This window comes from Hetaerina americana, unplaced genomic scaffold, assembly GCF_022747635.1.
Source record: "Hetaerina americana unplaced genomic scaffold, ioHetAmer1.1.p SCAF_4, whole genome shotgun sequence".
NCBI lineage: Eukaryota > Metazoa > Arthropoda > Insecta > Odonata > Calopterygidae > Hetaerina > Hetaerina americana.
The window spans coordinates 57,431,075-57,452,562 of NW_027286985.1; the positions used below are offsets into that span (position 1 = coordinate 57,431,075).

The 21,488-nt window shown below is 39.2% G+C and overlaps 1 protein-coding gene across 1 annotated transcript in view; it reads left to right on the forward strand.

Moving 5' to 3' along the window:
- Camta (Calmodulin-binding transcription activator) overlaps nt 1-21,488 on the forward strand; it is a 1,815,113-nt gene that overhangs the window by 1,674,693 nt on the left and 118,932 nt on the right. The window contains exon 12 of the mRNA XM_071590285.1: nt 10,888-10,959. Within this exon, the coding sequence (XP_071446386.1) occupies nt 10,888-10,959 (72 nt within the window). The remainder of the gene's footprint in view (nt 1-10,887; nt 10,960-21,488) is intronic.

A 21,488-nucleotide genomic window follows, 5' to 3' on the forward strand; every position in this document is an offset into this window, starting at 1 on the left:
GTTTGTGCTTCTCAAACGAAGCTGCAATTGTTCATAATCGTCAGTGCTGATAACTCCAAAGGAAAGGTATAACTCGCACAAAAGTAGAGAGAATCTTTTTGTTTTCGATTCACTGATGGTTTTTAAAATCCATGAACTTACCCACTACTAGCTCATTGTTTTCGTTTCACATTTAAGCGATTTGCATCAACTGTTGTTTGGTTCAATGGCGATAACTTGCGTTGAGCCTTATGTGAACGACAATGTGCTTCATATTTTTTCGTCTTTCATTCCATCCACTCTGTCCCTGTTTATCATCACCTTTTCATCTTTCTTTCCTTGTTTTTCTCTCAGTCAACCTTTCTCTTAAATATTAAAAATTATTCCGGGAAATTATATACAAAATTATTTATTTCCGTGACAAATCTAAGCTTTCTAATCAAACTTGGCCTAAACTGAAAACTAAAATTCTTATATAATCTGATTAATGATTTTTAGATGCCTTCCATGATTTAAACCGATGTAATTCTAAGCTTATTAATTTCCGTTTACTCTTTATCGGTATCGTTGTTAGTTGCTGTGTTTTGTTCTTAGACTATCTTTCGTTTTCGACGATATCTCTTTCCTCCACTGTTCATTGTTAGCATATTAGTTGTGAATCTATCACTCGTTACCAAAAGTCATGTGTTAATTATAGCATAATATGTTTGGGGTAACATTTTGCGTGGTTATAATAAAGTGCACGCATCTCAGTGGGATGCCACAAGTTCTGATGGATAAATATTTAATTACCGTTTTTTAAATCCATAGATTTAATCAAAAGGGGACTTCATGCATTTATCTCTTTCGTAGTAAATTATAATATATGTTAAATGGCTCGCACCAATAGTAAAATGAAAATAGTTCTCCTAAGGTTTCTTCACGATAGGGAAATTAGATTTTAAAGACTTTGGTAGCAGTTCTTTTTTGATCATTTCCATGTTTCAGACAAACTTTGGGGCATATTAAAAATGAAGAGGAAATTAAATCAGCGTGATGAAACTTTGCCAGTTTTTCCCTTTTACTTAAATGGTTGAACTGATTTTCTCCTCTGTAACCCTCCTCCAGTATTATTGTTTCTCCCAGGATTCTGATTTCATCTTTATCCGACGGCCTATTACAGCATTTAAGCTCACAATAGCGGCTCTTAGCCCTTAAAACCTTGGTAAAACTTATTCTGAAAAGAAAAGGAACGAGTTCGTGAATTTGCAATGTCACCCACATCGCTGTGCCCCGGTGGGATAAGTAAATAGGGCCGCTGTTGCATGAGTAACGCGTCGACCTTCCTTTTTCCTCCCAGAAAAAATTAGATGTCGGCGAATTTGTTACTTTGACATATAAAAATCAGTCGGGGGTGATTCTCGCGACTCAAGGACTTCGACAACCAGGTCCAGCCAGGTGTGGTGGGGCTGTGAGGGGAGTGAGGATTCGGTTCTTTAAATCACCAGTTTCCCAATTCAATCGAGCCATGACTCGGATCCTCCAAAAGCTCTCGTTTTGGACGTGCACACCGAAATGTGCTTAAGAGGCTTATGTGGCGGGACGATATTACCACAGGGTAAGCGCGCGCGCGTGTGAGTGTGGGAGGGACGCAGGAGAGACTGAGGGTGGAGGATCGGTGGGGGGTGGAGGAACGGAAGAGTAGAGAGGGGGAACGGAGGGGTTTTGAAGGAGAGGGGACTGGGGTTTTTTTAAGAGAATAAGTTTCTGACGCCGGGAAAGGGTCGAGATTGCAAGTTTTAAGAATTTCCCTCCAGCCGGGGCAAAAAAGAGGGGGGAGGAGGCGCGCGAGGGAGGATTGCTGTAAAAGGTAGTTAACAGCGCCATCCGAAAACCTCGATGTACAATTGTGTGCGGCGGGCCGCTGAAGTGTGTGCACAGGCAACAGCGTCGCCCCGTTGAAAGAGGAATGGGAAGGGATCGGGCGGGGAGGGTGCGGGGATAAATGCAGGGGTGAGGGTGCGGAAGGGGAAAGAGGTTCGGTCGGTCAGTTTCGGGCGGCCAGAAACGAACGGCATTATCCCGGGATGGCCCAAATTGGTCACGTGACCAATTTGAGGTCTCCAGGCTCGCGCGCCCATTTCCTGCCAACGCCCCCTTCTCCCCACCCAAACCTCTCCCACATACCCCTCCCCTTCCCTAACACTCACCTCCCTTTCATCCCCATTCGGCCACCCCCACCTGGGTCATCAGCGCACCCACGCCGGGTCGCGGATCTTTATGGAGAGCGAGGGCCGGAAACCGCGGATGTATCGCCCACGCCGAGTAACGCGCTTAAAGTTGGGGGTCGAGTGAGTGAAAGAAGTTATTATCGCGTGGGAGATCAGCTACCAATTAAACTATGGCGTCCGATTCGCTGTCCACTCCGAAAACTTCGATTGGAGTTAGCGATTCGCCGGTGAAACTTTTACGAGCGACTAATATAATGGCTTCGTTGCTTTTCTTTTTTTCTTTGGGGATTGTTAATAAGGGGAGATCAGATCCCCTCTTTCTCTCCCTCTCTCTTTCTCTCCTTCTATCCCCATTCCTTCCAGTCGTGTTTTTTCCCTTCACAAAAAACCTTAGAATTTCCCTTCACAGAAAACCTTAGAATTTGGTGGTACAGCATTCCCTCTTTGTTCGCTGGGAGCAATGTAGCCCAACGCACCACAAGTATCTTACTACCTTCCAATATCTGGGTCATAGGGTTGTATTTTCAGAGCGTTTTAATCCTGATAATGGACCAAATAAGCGGTGAAATCAGGGGAAAATTCATAAAAATATCTGTCGCTAGTTGAAAAATGTTTTCGCCAATCTGTAATAACGCGATCTTCTGATCCTTCCGGCGATAAATCTTTATTGATTCGTCGCTTTTCATCATACAACAAACTGTGTTTCTTAACTATGATTATCCCAATCCCAAATGTTTGGCCTACCTCCCACTTTTGCATTCTTGATGCATTTCCTAACCAAGTGTTCCATGAAATAATATATAGGATCTCAAATTAAAATTCGGTTAAATTAGAAAACAAGAAAGTCTATTATTTTAATGGATGGTATGCTAAATAATATAATTAATGAATCACGATAATGCCATCATGTTAACACACAAAAATGGCAAACACAGTAATCAACCCGAAGGTCCGTTTGATAGGTGATGCTGGAGTTTAACCAATACTAAGCTCAACGACGTATGAAATTCATACATCAGAATAGGGGGGTCATATCCTCTCCCTGTTTCGGTTATGGTTTCCCAGGAAGATCTGACATCCGAAAAATCATTATGTAGAGCTTGGGTGAAGCTGAGGGAGCCTGGAGGCGTGACTGGGTGTTGAACCCTGGCCATCCTGTCAGTACTCGTACGCTTTACCCCTGAAATACCACGACTCAGTGGCATAATATTGATGTCTATTAAATTTTCTCAGAATACTCACTAGTTATTCCCATTATAAGTTATAGTTCCCCCACGGGAGTTATTATGGAAATAAATCGTCATTTAGAACCATCTCCGCTCGTAAGAATAGGAATAATAATTTTTGCGGTGTTCTATCTTGCTGCTGAAGCCGATCACGTTGATAATTCTATTCTTATAGGGAAATAAATGTTTATATGCGTCTGAGAATATTTCTTTAGGTGATTGCATAGCGGCCATGACAGAAGTGTTTTCTAACGGATAGATATTGGAACATATCAGATCCGCATAAGTGCTAAGCATGAAAGTTATTGTTATTTTTAATGCTCCAGGTGATGGGATTTAGATATTCAAAAATCAAAGTGTTCACCGCAATATCTGTCCACGTTAAATTTGCCATTAATCGGAAATGACTCATTGTTAACGCAATCAAAGAGTTATAGATGATAGCGGAATAAAAGGATACACTTTGAAGCTACGCATTTTGAAATTTTTGCATGGCTTCCCAGGTGTGCTCTTTCTAAGCATTTTGTACAGAGAATAAATATCTACATTTTTTTCATTAGCCTACCTTTATCACATCCCCTCGCCTAAGAGTAGCTAATTCAAAGACTCATTACCCTGTGGAGTAGCCTCTAAACATTTATTGCCGATTTACTGATACTCATTTTATGCTTTTCACATATCGCTTATTTGATTTTCAGATAACTTCATTTCATCAGTGAAAGCTATTCCAAAGCGAGTTCCAATAGGGTATGGTGGGGTTAATCTGTGTAATTCATGCTGCATTGACTTGAAAACTCAATGGAATTTCAGCCATGTGCAATCCGTTATAAAATTTCATCGTTTTATTACCTACACCTATAGATATTGTTTCATTATCCTGCTGCATTATGAATTTCTTGATATCCCATATCACTGTGACTTTTAACCCAATTCCTGTAACCACCGGCGGCTTTGTAATAATGGTCGTAGATATCACGACATCAATTATAGAGGAATGCAATTAATTTTTCCAGTTACACTATACAACTTGGATCTCGACGTATCCCAATCGTTTTGTTGTACGAGATTTTAAAGCGTGGTACTGCCCCTAACATTCGATTATCATATCCGTTTTAATATCGCACGAATGAAATAGAAATTTATTCGTCCTTCTCCTGGTGCACAACCTCTTTCGCTAATGCCGGATGAGATATTTCAGATCGCCATTTAAGATCCCTTACTCATTATGATTTACTACTAGTTATTTATAAGTTATTTTCGCTTTTCCTGCAGCCCTGATGTCTTTCTCTTAATTCTGAACTCAAATGCGTTGTGTTGCGTTTTTTCCAAGAAAAGTAATTATAAGTTTATCTTATCACTTTCCGTAATAACAATGTTCTTTCCAAAGAGGGTTAAAGCAAACAGTGAAGCTTTATTTTTCGCAAGTTTTTCATAACTCCACCCTCTTAATTACCATATGGCCTTTTATTCTTCATTTTGATAAGAAAAGTTTCTTTTCAGCGAACACGTAGAGAATTGCGAATCATGGCTGTATTAAAAAAAAAGATTACTTAAATAAACTCAGATCCATGCATGGATGTAAAATACTGAAGTACTCTTATTTATTTTTGAGAACGTCATCTCTTCGAGAATTTAGGAAAACTTCATTAATTGTAGCTGGTATTGGCGTATTTTTTCCTAACATTCATATTTGATTTCATCGAACAATGATGAGTGGTTTTTAATTAAAATTTAATTTTTTGAAGCTGTCTTTTCATTAAACAGTATATTTGATAGAGGATATTCTAAAACACTCGGTAGGTCACAGATGTTATAAATGTTGAAGCGGATAATATCTGACGTTAGATAACTCTTCAACCATCCCGACCAGGCCATAAGATCATGTGAACTGACTTGCAGCTCCGAGAGAAGGGTCTCCTGTGGGATAATCAGAACTGGGACTATGTTACAACGTCGTTATGCCGACCGAAGACGTCAGTCCCTTCTCCACCCTCTTGTGACCGCGTGTCACAGCCGCTGTCCCATACCAAATTCGTTCAAACCGGTCCCGGGACCCTTTGGTAGCGGCGCTACCCGAGTCTCCACCACCCTCTCCTCCTTTTTCCCGTGCGACGCAACCTTCCAACCTTTACCCCTTCTGAAAAAATATTTGTCTCCTTCCCTTCACCTCATTCCCTCCGTCTTCAGCCAACCTTGCCTGCGCGAGAGAGCTGCACCGTCTTTTCCGCTCAAATGGTCTCCGGCCGGCCCGAATTCTAACGCTAAGGTAATTAACGCCACGGGTGCGGCCATTGCCGTGACGGATAATGGGCCCGCGCAGGGAATTTTTTCCTTCGTTTAGAGCCGCAGTGTGTGGGAAGAGGAGGTAAGCAGGAAAAGGTTCGGGTGAGAGAGATTACAATTAATTCAGATTCATTGCCGATTTGTTGCTTTAAGAGAGAAAGAAATGGAGATGGAAGTAATGGTCTCACCGATAAATAGCTTTTAAGCATCGGCGATCTAATAGATTCCTTATAGGTTTTAATCTTCCCGGCTACAAACCTTTTGCCGGTAATATTAGTACGTATTATGACTGATATTTTATGTGTGACGTGAATCGTAATCTAATCTTGTTGTTAAAATATTTACCTGGTTGTTGTCAAATATATGTCGTTTTGTACGAGTATGTAGTATGGTTTGTACGGCAAGTTAGATATTTCTATTAAGCATTGAACCAAGAGAACAGGAGTTAATTTTTCATTCACAGAAGTCAAAAGTTGAAACTAAAATTTTCCTAAGTGGTTACCTTTGTTGAAATAAAATGAAGTGTGTGGCGACTTTAAAGATTTTTCATCTAACTCACTTGTTATTTCTTTGCATTAGACTTTCGATTGAGTTCGTATTAAAAATTGATTTTTGGGGCTGTACATTGTTGGTGGCTTTAGAGACTGTGTGAATTATTTACGTTAAAGACCCCCTTATTGTGACGTTTATTGTTTATTTTATTTTAGTTTTTGGTATATTGCTCTGTGGTTAAATTTACTGCCATGTTCACTGTCAGCACTTGTTCACTTGAAATAGGATTTTGTTTTTGTGATTAAAAACCTTTCATAGATATCCAATTTCACGTAAAATATTATGGGCACTACATAATGCTTTTGTAAGATCTAATGAATTAAATTTGTGTTTAAATATGTATGTAGGCTTTTGTTTCGCAGAAGCATCGTTCATACTAAGCACAGAATCCAACTTTTGAGTTTGAGGATTAACTCAAGATCCTCAAAAAAGGCTCATCTAATCACTAAAGAATTCTTTTAAATGAGAAGCAGAATAATAGTCCCCCTGTTTCGTTGAATTATTTAAGAGGGCCTTGGAAAGAGAAGTCTTTATTATAAGTAAAACGAAAACTATCCAACCGTGGGGCAACCATCAATACGAGGTGTTTTTGTTCCGGATTTACTAAACATTCTTGGTAAGCTGCCTGTTACCAGACCCATTTCGAATGGGGTTACAATGGAACGTTTTCCCAATACGTCCCACATAAATCTGTCGTATTCCATTCGCTGTTCTTTTAAAACTGTAGGCTCGTGTTATTTTCCCACTCCCGCCGTATGAGATCGCCGAGTTCTAATCTAGCTCAGTGCCCAGCGGTCCGCTATTCTGTATTCCGAAACGCCCATACGTAGCACTGGTTCGGTCCTCCTATCTTTATCGGATTTAGCGGAATTTAGAGCATGTATATCTTGCTTGTGTATGTGAACGTGCGCTTGGTTCGTTTTTGGCGAGCCAGAAACACGAAATTTGTTCCCTCGACTGGAAGATCAATTTCGGAAATCTTCGTGTCGATATTACTCGCCGCCACCCTCTGTTAGATGTTGCAGAACAGAATGATTGCTTTGGACGTTTGTCTAGGTGTCCGATGTATTTCTGGCCCTGAGTTTGAAACGTATTGGATTTTCTATTAGATGACTATTTAAAGGTTGACTCTTTCGTTCTCCATTTTTAAAATATCATTGTTTCTTCGTCTCCAGGTAAAAAGATCTGGCTAGCTAACGATCCTAATCCTACCTTTGAGTTTTCTATAAAATAAAACCTTATGTAAACTTTATGTCTCAGCTGGATTTGAGGCCAGTTATATAAACATCGATTTTATTATTTTCCATGGTGGAGAAATTACACAAATCGAATCCGTTTGCTTATATATTCGCACTTTTACATACTATAACCTACAACCCAGTTTACTGAAATAATCCTCTTAGGCATTTCTTTCTACATGATGCAGAAATAAATAATAAACTTCCATGCGAGTTGATGAGTCGTCAATAAATGTTTTTTTATGAATAAGATTGAATTCTCGTCAGGGCATTAACGTTAGGAAGATGTACTTCGTGGCTTCATTTCAAGTTAACAATATGAACTTACCCAGGAGTCGAAACTTACAGTTTTAGAATTGAATCTTCAATGCCATATACTCTTTCTTACTTGCAGTGTTTTTTATTTCACTTCCCTGTCAACACTCTTTGAATGCTGAAAGTTTTCATGTCATGAATACATAATCAGTCACGATATTTGTACCGTTTCTTCATACGATATTTTCTCAACTAATCCCACCAACGAGAGAAAAATCACATTTCCCTTCGGCTCTTACCGCAGACTTCACCCGTTTGTAAAACGTTTATTTCGAACCGCTTTTGGAGCATAAAGTATTCCTTATCGTTCGCATTCTTCCTGTTTCCCGGGGCACTTTCTGTTCCCATCCTGTTGTTGTAATTTTTGCATTACAGTATTTTTTTCATTTTGAGGTGAAGGGAGGAAAAGGTAGGGAGAGGAGGAAGGGGGTGACCTGGGGTCAGGTCACAGCGCGCAGTATTCCCGAAATGGTTTAAAGGCTCCCCTCAGAGTGCGTGCCTTCCGTCAGGTCCACCGTCAAAATTGAGTCCCGCCCTCCACTCTCACCAAATCTCCGTCTCTCTCCCACCACCCCGCCGAAAACACGTCGGGTTGGGTCGGGCAGGGCGGAATTGAATGTGGGCGTTGGGTGAGGTGGTAGGAGGAGGGGTTGTTGAGGGGATGGGAAGAGGGGGAGCGAGGGAAAACCGAAATGGGCCGAAGTGGGGGATCGGAGCCCCGGGAGGAGGTAATTCCATAGAGTTTTGCGAGCGATTGCCATCAAACCGTTGCGATGGCGACGCGCTTGGAAAGAGAGGGAGCCCTGAAGAGGAGAGGGAGGGAGAGAGAGATATAGAGAGAAAGAGAGAGAGTTTTCGGGTGAGGTGGGTAGGAGGGAGGGAGGAAAGAGGCACGGGGGACCGTTCGTAAAAGGGACCGTTTCCATGGAGGCTAGCGGAATAATAAAGCGCAATTTCGACTCCGATTTCCTTTAGAGTGGACCGGGCGGAGGTCGGTTGGGGGGGTGTATGGTAGTGGGTTAGAGGGGGGGAATGATGTGTTCGTTTCGCGTGTTTTTTTTAACCTCGGAAAAATCAAAAGCACCGCCGAACTCCATTTAGCAAGTGCAGGGAGTCAAACGCTTCTAAAGTTGTCGGAATGAGCGCCTACCGCTCGGAAAAATGTTACTGCCCCGGAGTATTAGCATAAAATGTGGTGCGACCGACGATATGTTATAAAATCACCTAATGGGTTAAAGTGTCTATCCGATCCCTAATTTACGGTACTTTGAGCGTTCAAAAATTTGAAAATAAATAAGGTTGGTGAATTATTTTTAACAGGTGTGTACGTTATCTATCATGTAGACCCCGATAACTACAAAAAATATTCGGAGATCAACCCTATTTTATATTTTATCTAATAATGGATCAGAGCTAGATTGTGTAGGGATTTCGTTAATGGTATTTTCTAGGTAATTTATGATCGTTAAAAGTTTCGTTTTTATTGTCGTTCAAGTAATGGTATGCCCAAATGTTATTTGGAAGTGCTTCAAACCGAAAATTCTTGAATGTACACTTTAACATATTCATCTCAAATAATGATCTTTTGCGACCATAGTGACTTGACGAATAATATATTGCATTAGAAAAAATTTAGGAACCTATCAATTCAATTAATTTAGCATTATTACATTTTTAAATCATGATTATCTGCTAATTTCTCCGTACGTGTGCTTCAGTGCTCAACTTCTTGTGGGCTAGCTACATAGACACTAATTTCTTTGTTTCATGACCATTTTGTTTGCCCGAGAAGGATTGAGATGGTTTTGCACAACTGAAATGATTTTTCTAAATTGCTGTTGAAAATCATTTCAAGACATTAAAATATGTATAAATGAAACCTAGTATTCAAAGAAACCGGTAGTATATTAATGACAAAATATTAGACTTTTTCCAATTTCAAAATTCAAGAAGTACCAAATTAAAAGAGATTTTATAGTACACTAAAACCGGGTCATTAATCCACAATATCACGCTGGAATTACGTAATTCCTTCGCTTGCATTTTGAAGGATTTCATTAAACTCTAGTTTCAATGGTGACACAACCTGTGGGTCAAATATGAACACTATAAGTTAAAAAGAATTGAAAAAGTACGGCGAGCTAGGGTAAAAAAAAATTGGCAGTGAAAATTCAGAAATTATCTTGAGTTTGAAGGCACGGTGGGCTAAAAGCGTTCGTAAGTGACCATTAGGCTCACTTAAGGGCTTAGTTGAAATGGCACTTGAGAAAGACAATGAGTTCGAAGAGAAACCTGTTAGTTCATAGGGGTTGATTGTAAGGTACGCGCAGTCCTTGAGGCCGTAAACCTTTATAGGGCTATTAAAGCCCGGGGAGAAAGGAAGAGAAAGTTCATGGAGTATTTGGACAAAATTAGATCGCACTTCGTTGTTCAGAATTCACGTGTGCTTGCGTGTGTGTAAAATTGGCAATTTACGTATTTCGTTCACTTTTGCTGTAAAAGTACGAAGCCCTTCCTGAAAGATATTGTGAATTTTCACGGGGATTTTCCTTAATCTAAGTCATGTTTTTGCTACAAAGTAGCGATCGAGTTTCCTAAATCATGTTATCCTCATAATATGAGCTACTTAATGGTACATTCATGAAAGCTTCAAAGTTTTCTGAAATAACTTCAGTTTTTACTTATATTTCGCAAATCGAAAAAAAATTCAATTTTTCCTCTTAAATGGAGATGAATATACATTTAAAATTATCATTCACATTGAAATATGTTTGCCTACATGTCTCTAAAATATAAAATTTAATATCGTCTACGTTTTTTCGAGAGCTGTAAAATTATATTTCTTTGTTTGCTCCCTAAATAAATTATTTTCAACTTCTTGGAGAAGCCCACCACTTAAGCGTTCGTGTGGAAACTTAATGAAAGTCAGCTTCTCGTGTGCAGAACGTGACTTAAATAGGAATTATCAGTCTGCATCCATGTTGCTTCTCTCAGGGATATTTGAATTATTTTAAAATTTCCACATAAAAATTTGTGCTGTGCTTTTTTAATGCTAATATTTTTCCTTTTGTTTTCTCATTCCAGTGTATATATGGCTGTTATGTGCATTCGGCCATACTGCCTACATTTCACAGGAGGTGCTACTGGCTATTACAGGTAAGCTTGATAAAATTTGTTTTATTGTTAATTATATTTAGTTTACTTGTTATCTCGTCATCTATTAAAATTTCAGGACTTAAATTACGTAACACCTGTACTTTGTTTTTATTCATGGTGTTTCCGAAAAGTTACGCAATATTTCCATTGAAAAAATAATTTCAGCTGTGGAAAATTTTTAACTTCGTTGGAAAACGCATTAGATTGGAAATAGTAATTTTCATCTAACACCAATTTATAGATTATTGTTCTCTACGCTCGCAGTGATTGGATAGTAGTGTGCCTGACTGCTTTCTGCTGTTAATGTTGTCACAAAAATTTACAAGTGTCCCATACGCATTTCCCTTTTCACATTTACCTAAGTATTTAGCAGGATAAAATTGAGAGATAAGGAAATTTTTGCTTTAGCTTGCAATACCCCACCAATATGACAAAAGTTATTCTAAACATTAGTGAACGCCTTCTGTTATCAATGTATACATTTCATTTGTAGCCTCACAATCAACACTAATAAGAAGTAGTATGCGCTTCCAACTATGTTGATTAATTTCCCAAACCATGACGCAGAGTTTTTGAATAAATTACCAAACTTTCCCATCACGAGAGAACGCTGCAATCTCGGCCGTAAATCATTCTAGTTTGACAGAGGAATAAAAATATGAAAGCTTAACCTGAAGCGTTTTGAATAAATATCCCTTGTACATGTGTTGACCTCGAGCATAATCAGATATTTTCCTGTAGCCGAGGGATATGCAACGGTTCCAACGTATCTACTTGGATTTAAAGCTCTTTTTTCGGGTAATAGGTTATTTATTTTTATATTCCTGGTTCGGGAGGAATTTTATCCCGTCATCTATATCTGACCATTTCCTTCCCTTATCATTAATGAATTCGCCGTGTCCCTCTCTCACGTTTGATATCACAATGGCCTAATGCATCGCATTTTTTTTAGAATTGAATAATCATTCGGAGTGGAACGAGTTTCACGCACCATGGCCGTTCCGCCGAAATATCTGCGTGTGTTTATATTCACGATGACATGGGTCGATCCTTATCTCACGTCTTAAGGTTGATTTCTTTTCCCCGTTTTAAATTGCCTGTCCACGCTTGAAGTGGGGATTCTCCTCTCCAGAAAATTTCATGAAATAAACTTTTTTTTTGGTTTTGATCATTTTTTATACCACTCGTATCCAAGCGTTCGTTTTTATGAAATTAATATCATAGGAGCCTCGTTGAGACAGGCAATGTTAAGCCTATTAAAGACAATTCAGTTTCTCTTTAGACAAGATTTCGAGGGGTAGTTAAGCGGACGTTTTTCAACTTGCCTAATTTTTATTGAAACCTCCGGCTCAAAGATTTTCATTAGTCGTGTTATTTTTTTTAAACTTTGAAGTGATCAATTTCCTGTGAAACCTCGGTCCGCAAGATGGAAGTTATTTCTCTCGTGCACAGATGTGGGATAAATAATGACGGCCGAGGGAAAGGAAAAGAAAATCAATGCCAACAAATGAAACCGTCACACCTCGCCAACCCTCCGTTAACGGCTGTTTGTCCAAGGACGAACCGACGAAGACTGAGCACGATTTGAGTTATTTCCTTCGCCAGTTCATCTTCCCAGAAAAATCACCGACCACTTCGGGACTTATCACGTATATTAGAAACTTAATGAATTCATCGAGAATATATTTGTTGGTAGCACTTTTTATACATTTGATAGCCTAATATTTAAGAATAACTTCAAAAATGTGCGCTTTGCATGCCTATGGTGTTCGTTTATTCAACATTGTTCCCCGATTACGGGGCTCGCCCTGAATGGCGTTGTAAAAAAAATTCATTAGCCGTAGCCTCGCGTTCGTTTTAGCATATAAAAAGATTCAATGTATTCACATTAAAATTCAGTGACATCTCATCCCTTTTTCCTCGTTTGTTTCCGATTACATACCGTATTAGGTTTTATATTAGGATATTTATGAATTGCTGTAAAGGTGGGAGAATAGTAGAATTATTCCTAGATGAAACTATTTTGTTCTGCTGCCTGTTGCAGAACATGTACCCGTGCTGGAAAAAAATCCCAGAAGGCTGAGATAGTCGTACGCGTAATGCCGTTGGGCTAACTAAAACTAGAACTTCTATGATGAATGATGGAGATAAATGTCCTAAGAAATACTTTAGCCTACTTTGAATTTTTTTGAAATGTTTTAACAGCTGTTTAAGCTCCCTGCTCCACTTTTAAGTGTGATAGAGGGGAAGGATCCCGTGCGTGTTTCGTCCCGGATATGGGCAGGCCCCGATGGAGAAGACGAACACCAAACAGCGAGCACGAGCTTATGCCAGCCTGCCGGCCGGGGGTTGTAGGCGGGACGTAAGCAGCTTTGGGCGTTGCGTGAGTTGCCGTGGTCGCGCCTCGCCGATCGTTTCGGTCGCCGGTAAGGGAGTGCATGTCTGATCGCCGTACTGCGAGGAGACCGCGGAGTACTCCAATGTGTTCGATTGGGGTGGAGTGGGTGGTGGTTAGGGCCGAGGGGGAGTGGGGTAAGCAAGCAAGAGTGGGGTAAGCAGATAGTTGGAAATGCGAAGGGTGGACCGGGGAGGGGGGTATCTCATACTGATGGGTGAGACGGAATGGGAACGTCGAATGAGTGACCACGGTGAGAGATACTCAGAGTGGAAGGGATGTAATGGAAGAACCGGCGAGGCTGAAGAACGGATCCGAAAGTTTTGCGTGTGGAGGGAGCGTTGGAGTAAATATAACTGTGATATGGTACAAGTTTACCACGGCTACAATGAACGTACTGTACTAAAGCTAAAATTTTATCTTAATTTATTTCGTGTTCACGACCTTATACCGTTTATAAAATTCATCAAACAAATATAATGGAAAAATAAAAATTAATTGTCAAAAATGTGCACTTTTTTGACGAAGAAAATTAAATCTTCTTTAGTCTTCTAGGTTTTGCATATATTATTACAATTTGCGGGATGTTAGCCAGTTGCTTATATTTGAACTTCCAAAATGACAGGAACTGAGAGTAATAAAATGTCAATTAGTGTAAATAATAATTACAATTTTGAATTTATTTATTGAAAATCCAAGTTTCATTTCGCTCTGTTATGATTGTCCTCGTAGGTATGCCTAAAAGTTATGTGTTGAAGTAGTAGCAGTAATTAGGGGAGGCGATCGACCGCTAAGTTCATTGCGCCATCAGGGAAAGGCTGGTAATTCGGTAGGGGTAGGATGTTCAGGGAATGTAGAAGGATGGAGAGAAGCCCAGTATCGGAATCAGCCTCCTCTTGAGAATAGGTGCCTATGGGGTTCACAATTTAACGTCCCAGCCGACGGAAGGCGTACTCACTCAAAGCTCTGTAATACCTCAACTAAGGATCGGAATACGACTAAAAAAACGTGCAACTTCCGGTATTAGAACCCGAGGCTTCAGGGTGGGAAGCCAGTACATTAGCAACTGCACCATTCCGATCCGCTTGCATAAAATATAATAGAATAATCTTATTCTACTCTGAGAATAGTTGCATAGGGCAAACAAGAAAGTCACAATATAATAATCGAGAGGTTTTTAAACAAAAAACGAATATGAATGAACCATGAGGTTAAAAATAGAATTTAGCAAATGACATAGTCATATTGAAATATTATTCTATATTGAGTAAAAGATCCTTTAAATAGGATAGTACAATTTACAGGTATATTTAAAATTCACCAGTATGTTTTAAAATTTCCACCGAACGAGATTTCCTGACATAGATAGGAATGGAATTTTATAGATTTGAAGCTGTCACATTAAATGTCTTGGAAGGTTGTGGTTCGATGGTTCGGAAATATAAGATAACTTGGCTCTGTTCTTGTATTCATAGAAAACATTTCAATTCCTTCAAACATATCAATTAAGAATAAATGTTCAGTGCTGACAAAAATAGGAAATATAAATTTTAAACCGTTTTAGGTTTTTCTAGGTATTTCCGTCGTGTACAGGTACTTAATCAGCCTATTTTTTTATTGTGCTGCCAGAATAGCTTGAATACTAATTTCTTTAGACACAAATTATATAATCGTATGAAGCTTATGCTGAAAATTAGTGGTATTTTGAAGGTTGTAATAGAAGGGAGATCGTTGGGTTAGCGGGGTAGACGAAGAAAGAGGGGAGGCCTTTTAGATGGCAGGTACTGTCACGAAGAAATGAAGAAAGAAGTACAAAGTTCCCAAAAATCTTTGAAATAAATAGCCGCTCGTGGCTGCCAAAGAACTATTTTAAAATAGGTAGAATTCCTACTTTAATTGATGATTCAAAAAGTCGAATTCGTTTTCAAATACATAAAGCCCTTAGAACGATCTAATTTAACGGAATGCTCTGGTTGGCGAAGAGGCGTTTCAAAATACATTAATGGCTAGTGTGTCCTTTACGCGACTGAAAACAGGAAAAAAACATAATAAAATATTTTTCACGTAGAGTTAAATTGAAATAAAACTCTATTACTTTCTCAAAGTTTTATGAACACGGAGCGAAACTAATTTCTTTTTGACGAGGTATAATTTGACCCTTTAAGGTGAAACCGGTCTACTGTGTATGAATTAATGAAAAACTATATGAACCGCTAAAAAAAGATAACCTAGCATGCAGCCGAAAGAACGGGCTCACAAAAATAGCATATTGATAATCGAAGTCCAGTAATGGTTAATTATTCTATTTTATCAACTAACACGCGTTTATTGCTTCGTTTTGGAGGAATAATTCTTTTTCGTGAATGATCCACAGTTTTCCATCTATATTTCCTCTCCTAAAATATGGATCGTCCAAGCTTTTCTTGGCAAGATATATTTTTAAGCATTAAAACTCGCAAATAATGAGCTCACGCATTAATTCCTTTCGCTCAAGTAGAGCATTAATTAAACTATACTACCGTAGGCACTACAACATGACTGGATTCCCGTTCATAAATCAGGCATAATTAGTGCCGGCCGCGGGGATCAACGTTTTCGGTGTTTGGGGGGTATTTTTAGGCGACCTTTCAACACGTACACAAATGTGGGTCAGTTTTTCGAAAGGCCGATACAGTTATCGTTATATTTTTTCCCACCCCCACCCCGGACAAACCTTTGACCGGAGTTGGGTGGAGGTGTTTGCGGAGCATGAGGGAGTGGAGTTGAGGACGGAGGATATTGCAGGGAATAATTCCGATATTATTAATTATAAAGGAAACTATTTTGAGAGGGCTGAAGAGGCCGGCTACTCTAAACTCATCTCACGTCACTTCATCATTTTATTTCCTCTTTTTCTCTCATCCACTACTTCACTCCATGGGAGCTGTAAGCAGTGCCCTCCCGTGTTTGTGTGTGTATGAGCACGGATGAATTTTCATTTCCGCGATTCCTTATGGGATTGATGCTGAAGGAGAGCGTGATCAGTCTCACGAAGTGTATCATCTCCACATAAAATGCGACGGAGTCCTTAATTATAATAATATAAATCGGGGCTTAAGAGAGAGAAAAAGAGAGGTGATTGCGGACGGTGAGCAAGGGAAAAGGTAGGCTAGGGAATGGGGGGGGGTAATAAACCTCTTTCCCCCTATACCTTCGCTTTTTTCCTAATTCCCCTATATCCTCTCCTGCCCCTCCCCAACGTAACCTTTCCATCCGCACGCTCTCTCTTAATTTGAAAACTTTTGAGTTTTCGGAGGCTTCCAGGTGTCAAAAAGAATAAAAGACGGATTCCGGTCGAGGAAAAAAATAGAGGCAAATTCATCAAAACTTGCAAAACACGCGGTTCAAAAATTGGATTAAAAAAAACTGGAATGGTTGTGAACCATGAAAATCAAAATGAAGGGGTATATCATTGTGACGGGTATTGCTTAATGTCAAAAATGACGAGTCATAATGGTGGGCAGTGGAGATGTGCTCGTTTAAAAACTCGTGTAGTAATCGTATTTTCATATCGGAAGATATCAAGCTTTTCATTTAGTCGTGATAATAACAAATATAGATAATTAACGGCTGGCATGGGCATCAATATTCGGCTTGAAAACTCGTGATATACTTACGCCCTGCCTTATGATTCACGTCCATCAAATTAGGTGTCCTTCCCCGTTAGGCCTTCAGGCAGTACGCAAGCCAGTCCACACCAAATAACTTGGGTTTGATCCTGTCATGGGAATGAGTTTCATTTTATGGTGGGGCATAATTGATTTCCCACAATTCAGCCTCGCAAAAAAATATTTTAACATCTCGATATGATCTCATCCTTCAGGTCACCTAAAAATAAATTACTATTACTTAAAGGTTATTATCGGTTGTATTCAAACACTATCACTTTTGAACCAGGAGTAAATTCGGAAAAGTCCACCCCACATGCCCTCAGCCAAGAAAAATTGTACGATTATAATCCCGATTAGGATATTTGGATACATTTTACGCTATCCTAATAGAAGCCTTCAATCACCTCAGAATGAATATCCTAACCCGAAGATTTCTACGGAAATTTAAAAATATTTATATGGAACAGCTTAGTGTAACGCTTCCAAAGTAACTACGGAAAACGAGCTATACGACGTGTTAGACAGAACAATCGCGTTGTTAAACCGCATGTATCAATCTAGGCACTGGCTCCATGACTGTTTCTACGGTCTCTGCGTGTATCGGATACTTGGGATAATACGATGAGGGACTATTCGGTGAGAAACGGTAATATTGGACGATGATTTTACATGTGTTTTAGATGCGATCTGGCGTTAACCATTGGGTGAATTGAAAATTAATTCTTCTGCTATGTCCTTTCACAGAAACCATCATTTTTATGTAAAACGTTAAAATTCAAGATATTTATTTACCATCAACTAGCAATGGTGTTTAATCGATATACAGTACTTTTTTATAGTGTTATTTTTACGTATACCTGTAAATGCAACGTTGAAGCGTCCTTTGTAAGTTCATATTTTTATTTTTCTGCTGTTTTTCTAGCGGTACTCTTATTATAACTCAGTATATTAGGAATTGAACAAGTTCTGAGGAAGAAAAAGGACAACAAGTATTTACAGGGCTAAATTTGAGGTTCCTAAGAGGATTACGAGTGATAACGAAGCAACAGCAGTCATTGATAGTATTCCTAAAGAACTTCTAAAAACTCCGGATAAAAAAATGAAAGGGCATTTTGTTAAGTACTTACAGAAATTTATGGGAAGTGATCGATAGTTGCACTTTGTAAAAATCAAAATAATTACAATAGTAAAGAAAGAAAATGCGAATCATTATACTGTAGATAGAACAATATACTGGTATTTAACGATTGCCATATTTTAGTATGCTTCAAAAAATACTACTGCGCATAAAAGTAATTGAAAATAAAATTTAAAATGAAAAAATTTGGAAATAGAGCTAATGAAGAGTTAAGTTTGTGTTCAGAGATTGGAAGTAGAGATGTCATTATGCCAGAGCCCGGAGAGAATATTTTAGTCAAAGTTGAAGCACCTGCGTCTTTATTGACTTATAATAAGCCTTTGGCCCTGTAAATCAAAATTTACTATTCGAAGTAATATATGGGAGAGGGCTTGGCTGGAATGACAGCAGATTACACTTTACAAATCACAAAAAACGATGGCATATATGCACTGAATGGTTGAGGCCTTAACTTTGTAGAATTCCATTATTAACTTAGGAGAAAAAAACACAATTTTATCTTTGCTTTTCTACAGAATAGACTTTACTCGTCGACTAGTTTCGTTTACACAATAAACATCATCAGGATGTTTATTGTGTCCTACTAGTGTGTAGTACTAGTCCTGATGATGTTTATTGTGTAAACGAAACTAGTCGACGAGTAAAGTCTATTCTGTAGAAAAGCAAAGATAAAATTGTGTTTTTTTCTCCTAAGTTAAGATGGCATATAGGTATAAATGGCGTCAGTAAGTATGCGAAAATAAGAAAATGATTGCGACAGAGCTTAGTGAAATCACGATAATTATGACAAATGTTTACAGATTCAGAAAAGACAGAAATAAAAGAGAATGCCAAGGAAATTAACATAAATGGAAAATAAGCCCATTGTTTTCAGTTGGCATATGGCATAGTTTTGATTGAAGACTCCAAGATATATGAACAGATTGCTAAAACTTCTCAAAAAATCTCGAGAAAGTTAAAGTCGGAGATGAACATGAAAATCAAGTCCCTTATAGCTGGGACGAAAAGAGAAGAAGCGAAACGTGTATAATAACCATCCGCGACAGCTGAAAACCCTCATATGTAATCCGGAAAATCATACAGAATTACCCAGTATGAAATTACTCCGGATAATGAAATACATTAAATAAACGTCCCGTATATTTATATTTTTTCTCATTATTAGAGTTGCAAAAGTAAATTTCATCGACCTTTATTCCAATTGGAAAAAGAGATTGTCAAAAAATAAAATAAAATACACTTTCCTGGGATCAAGTTTCAGTGCAGTATTTGACCTATTTTGCATGATTCCAGTTCCGTATTTATCGTCCACATTACGATTTAGGCGATGACACCGAGGCCCCGGGATCGATTCCTGGTGATGGAAGCATTTTCTTAAACTGGTATTTAGGTCAGTACGTGAGATCCATACATGTTAACGTAATCTCTTCAATTTCTGTGCCAAAGGCTATTGGAAATGAGGTTCATCTATGGCACCCTTGGAACCGTTCGCTAGGAGCTTAAGCCTTCACCGAGATTATCTCTACCCTTATCTCCACCACAACCCCATTCATTCCCATCTATTCCTAATAATCCATACCAGCCCACCGTAATGGCCCTACATCTAGGTCGTATTCAAAAGTGGTCGTACAATCAGTTCCAAAGGTGTGTGGCAGGGGATGATATGCATTCATCCGTGAAGTTGAACACTAGTAATGTTTCATATACTTAGGTTCACGGAGCTTCGAGGCTGTCTGGCTATATATCCCTGCACCAGAATATTTTTAAGCTCTCTGTTCATGGTTGTGCCATCCATCCCTCTCATATATCCCCTCCTAGTTTATTTTCTCACACTTCTTTCTACAAGTCATATGTCGTTAAGTCTACGATTTTAATTTCTCTAACTCACGAAGGACATATTTATTCGCCGGATCCTTCATATACTCAGGGCTGTTTTTCAAAAGAAATATTCAATAATTTCTTCCCTGTTTCATTTCATCTGCAAAAAATATCCTCAATAAGTAATTAAAGATTTTTTCTAAGAGAAAATAAACAGCGATCGGAAGTTAAGGGCTCACCAATCAATGTATATAGTATGTGGCCTTCCCCAAATATATTTTTTTGGCTATGTGTTTTTGAAGAGTTCTCTCTCCACACTTTTTATAGTCATTCCATAAACTGTTTCTCCCAATATAACTACATTGCTTAGCGTTTTTGAACTTTATATTCCGTAATCATCGTTTTGTTATTCTTGGATACGAAGTATGTTAAATACGTGAAATCACATCACGGCCCCATTAGCCCTCGTTATTATTTCTCGTTAAACCCCATTTTCTTTGGAAAACAATAAATATTAACTTAACATTTAGGAATTCAGATCATCTGCCGCTGCTTGGAGCAAGCGGTTCCCCTATACCGCGTATACTTTCAAGGTGGATGTTAAATTGATAAAAAAATCCGCACAACCTCTCTATCTCATTGAAACAGTTCCTAAGACATTTCGCCTCAGTCGAGCGGACGTCAAGCCAACGGCGTGACGTTAAAAACAATATTGAGTCAGGAAACGGAAAAAAATCACCTTCTATTGTTTATCCAATGAAAACATGATGTGCCTAACCAATGGAAATAGGAACAACTCGGCAACCTCGGGACGAAAATCAACTTGCCGATCCCTGAATAACTGGATATATTCAGTCAGTCGGAGCGGTTTTCACTCCAGCGAGCAGCTTGTACTACGTGTGTCCGTTGTATAAGTGGGCGAGAGAGGGGAAGGATTTCACAGAGGCGAATTCGTTACTTTGGCCAGGGTCGGGAGGTCGGGGAGTTCAGGGCGCAATGAGGGAGGCGGGGCGTGGAAGAGGGGTGCACGTGTTCGTACGAAGACTTCGGTGCGGGTGGAATCTTGTGAGGTCAATCGAGAGTTTGGTTTTCCGGTGAAACGGGGGTGGGCGAAGTGGCAAGGGTCGGCGGTGGAAGGCCGATGAGCGGAGGAAGAAGGGGGGGTGGGGGGGGACAGGAGATGATGGGGTCAAGTCGGAATAAGAGCTCAGAGTCACGAGATCCCAAACCGGTGTTAATTAAAAAGGACGACACCCGAATCATTTTTGATCCCCACCGCCACTTCACCTCACCCGAACTCATTTTTTTCATATTTGGTCGTCCGTGACCGAGACGTGAGACTTGGGATTGCCTGAGCAGATACATGTAAGTCAAAGCTGGAAGTGATCAAACTATATCACCTAAAGTAATTCAATTTGATTTCTTCTCGAGACTCTTTTAATTTGATTATCTTAAAAAGACGATCGGATACGCATCCATTGCCCCTAATCCAGATCCCCTTGCATAAGATACATGAAAGATTCGAATC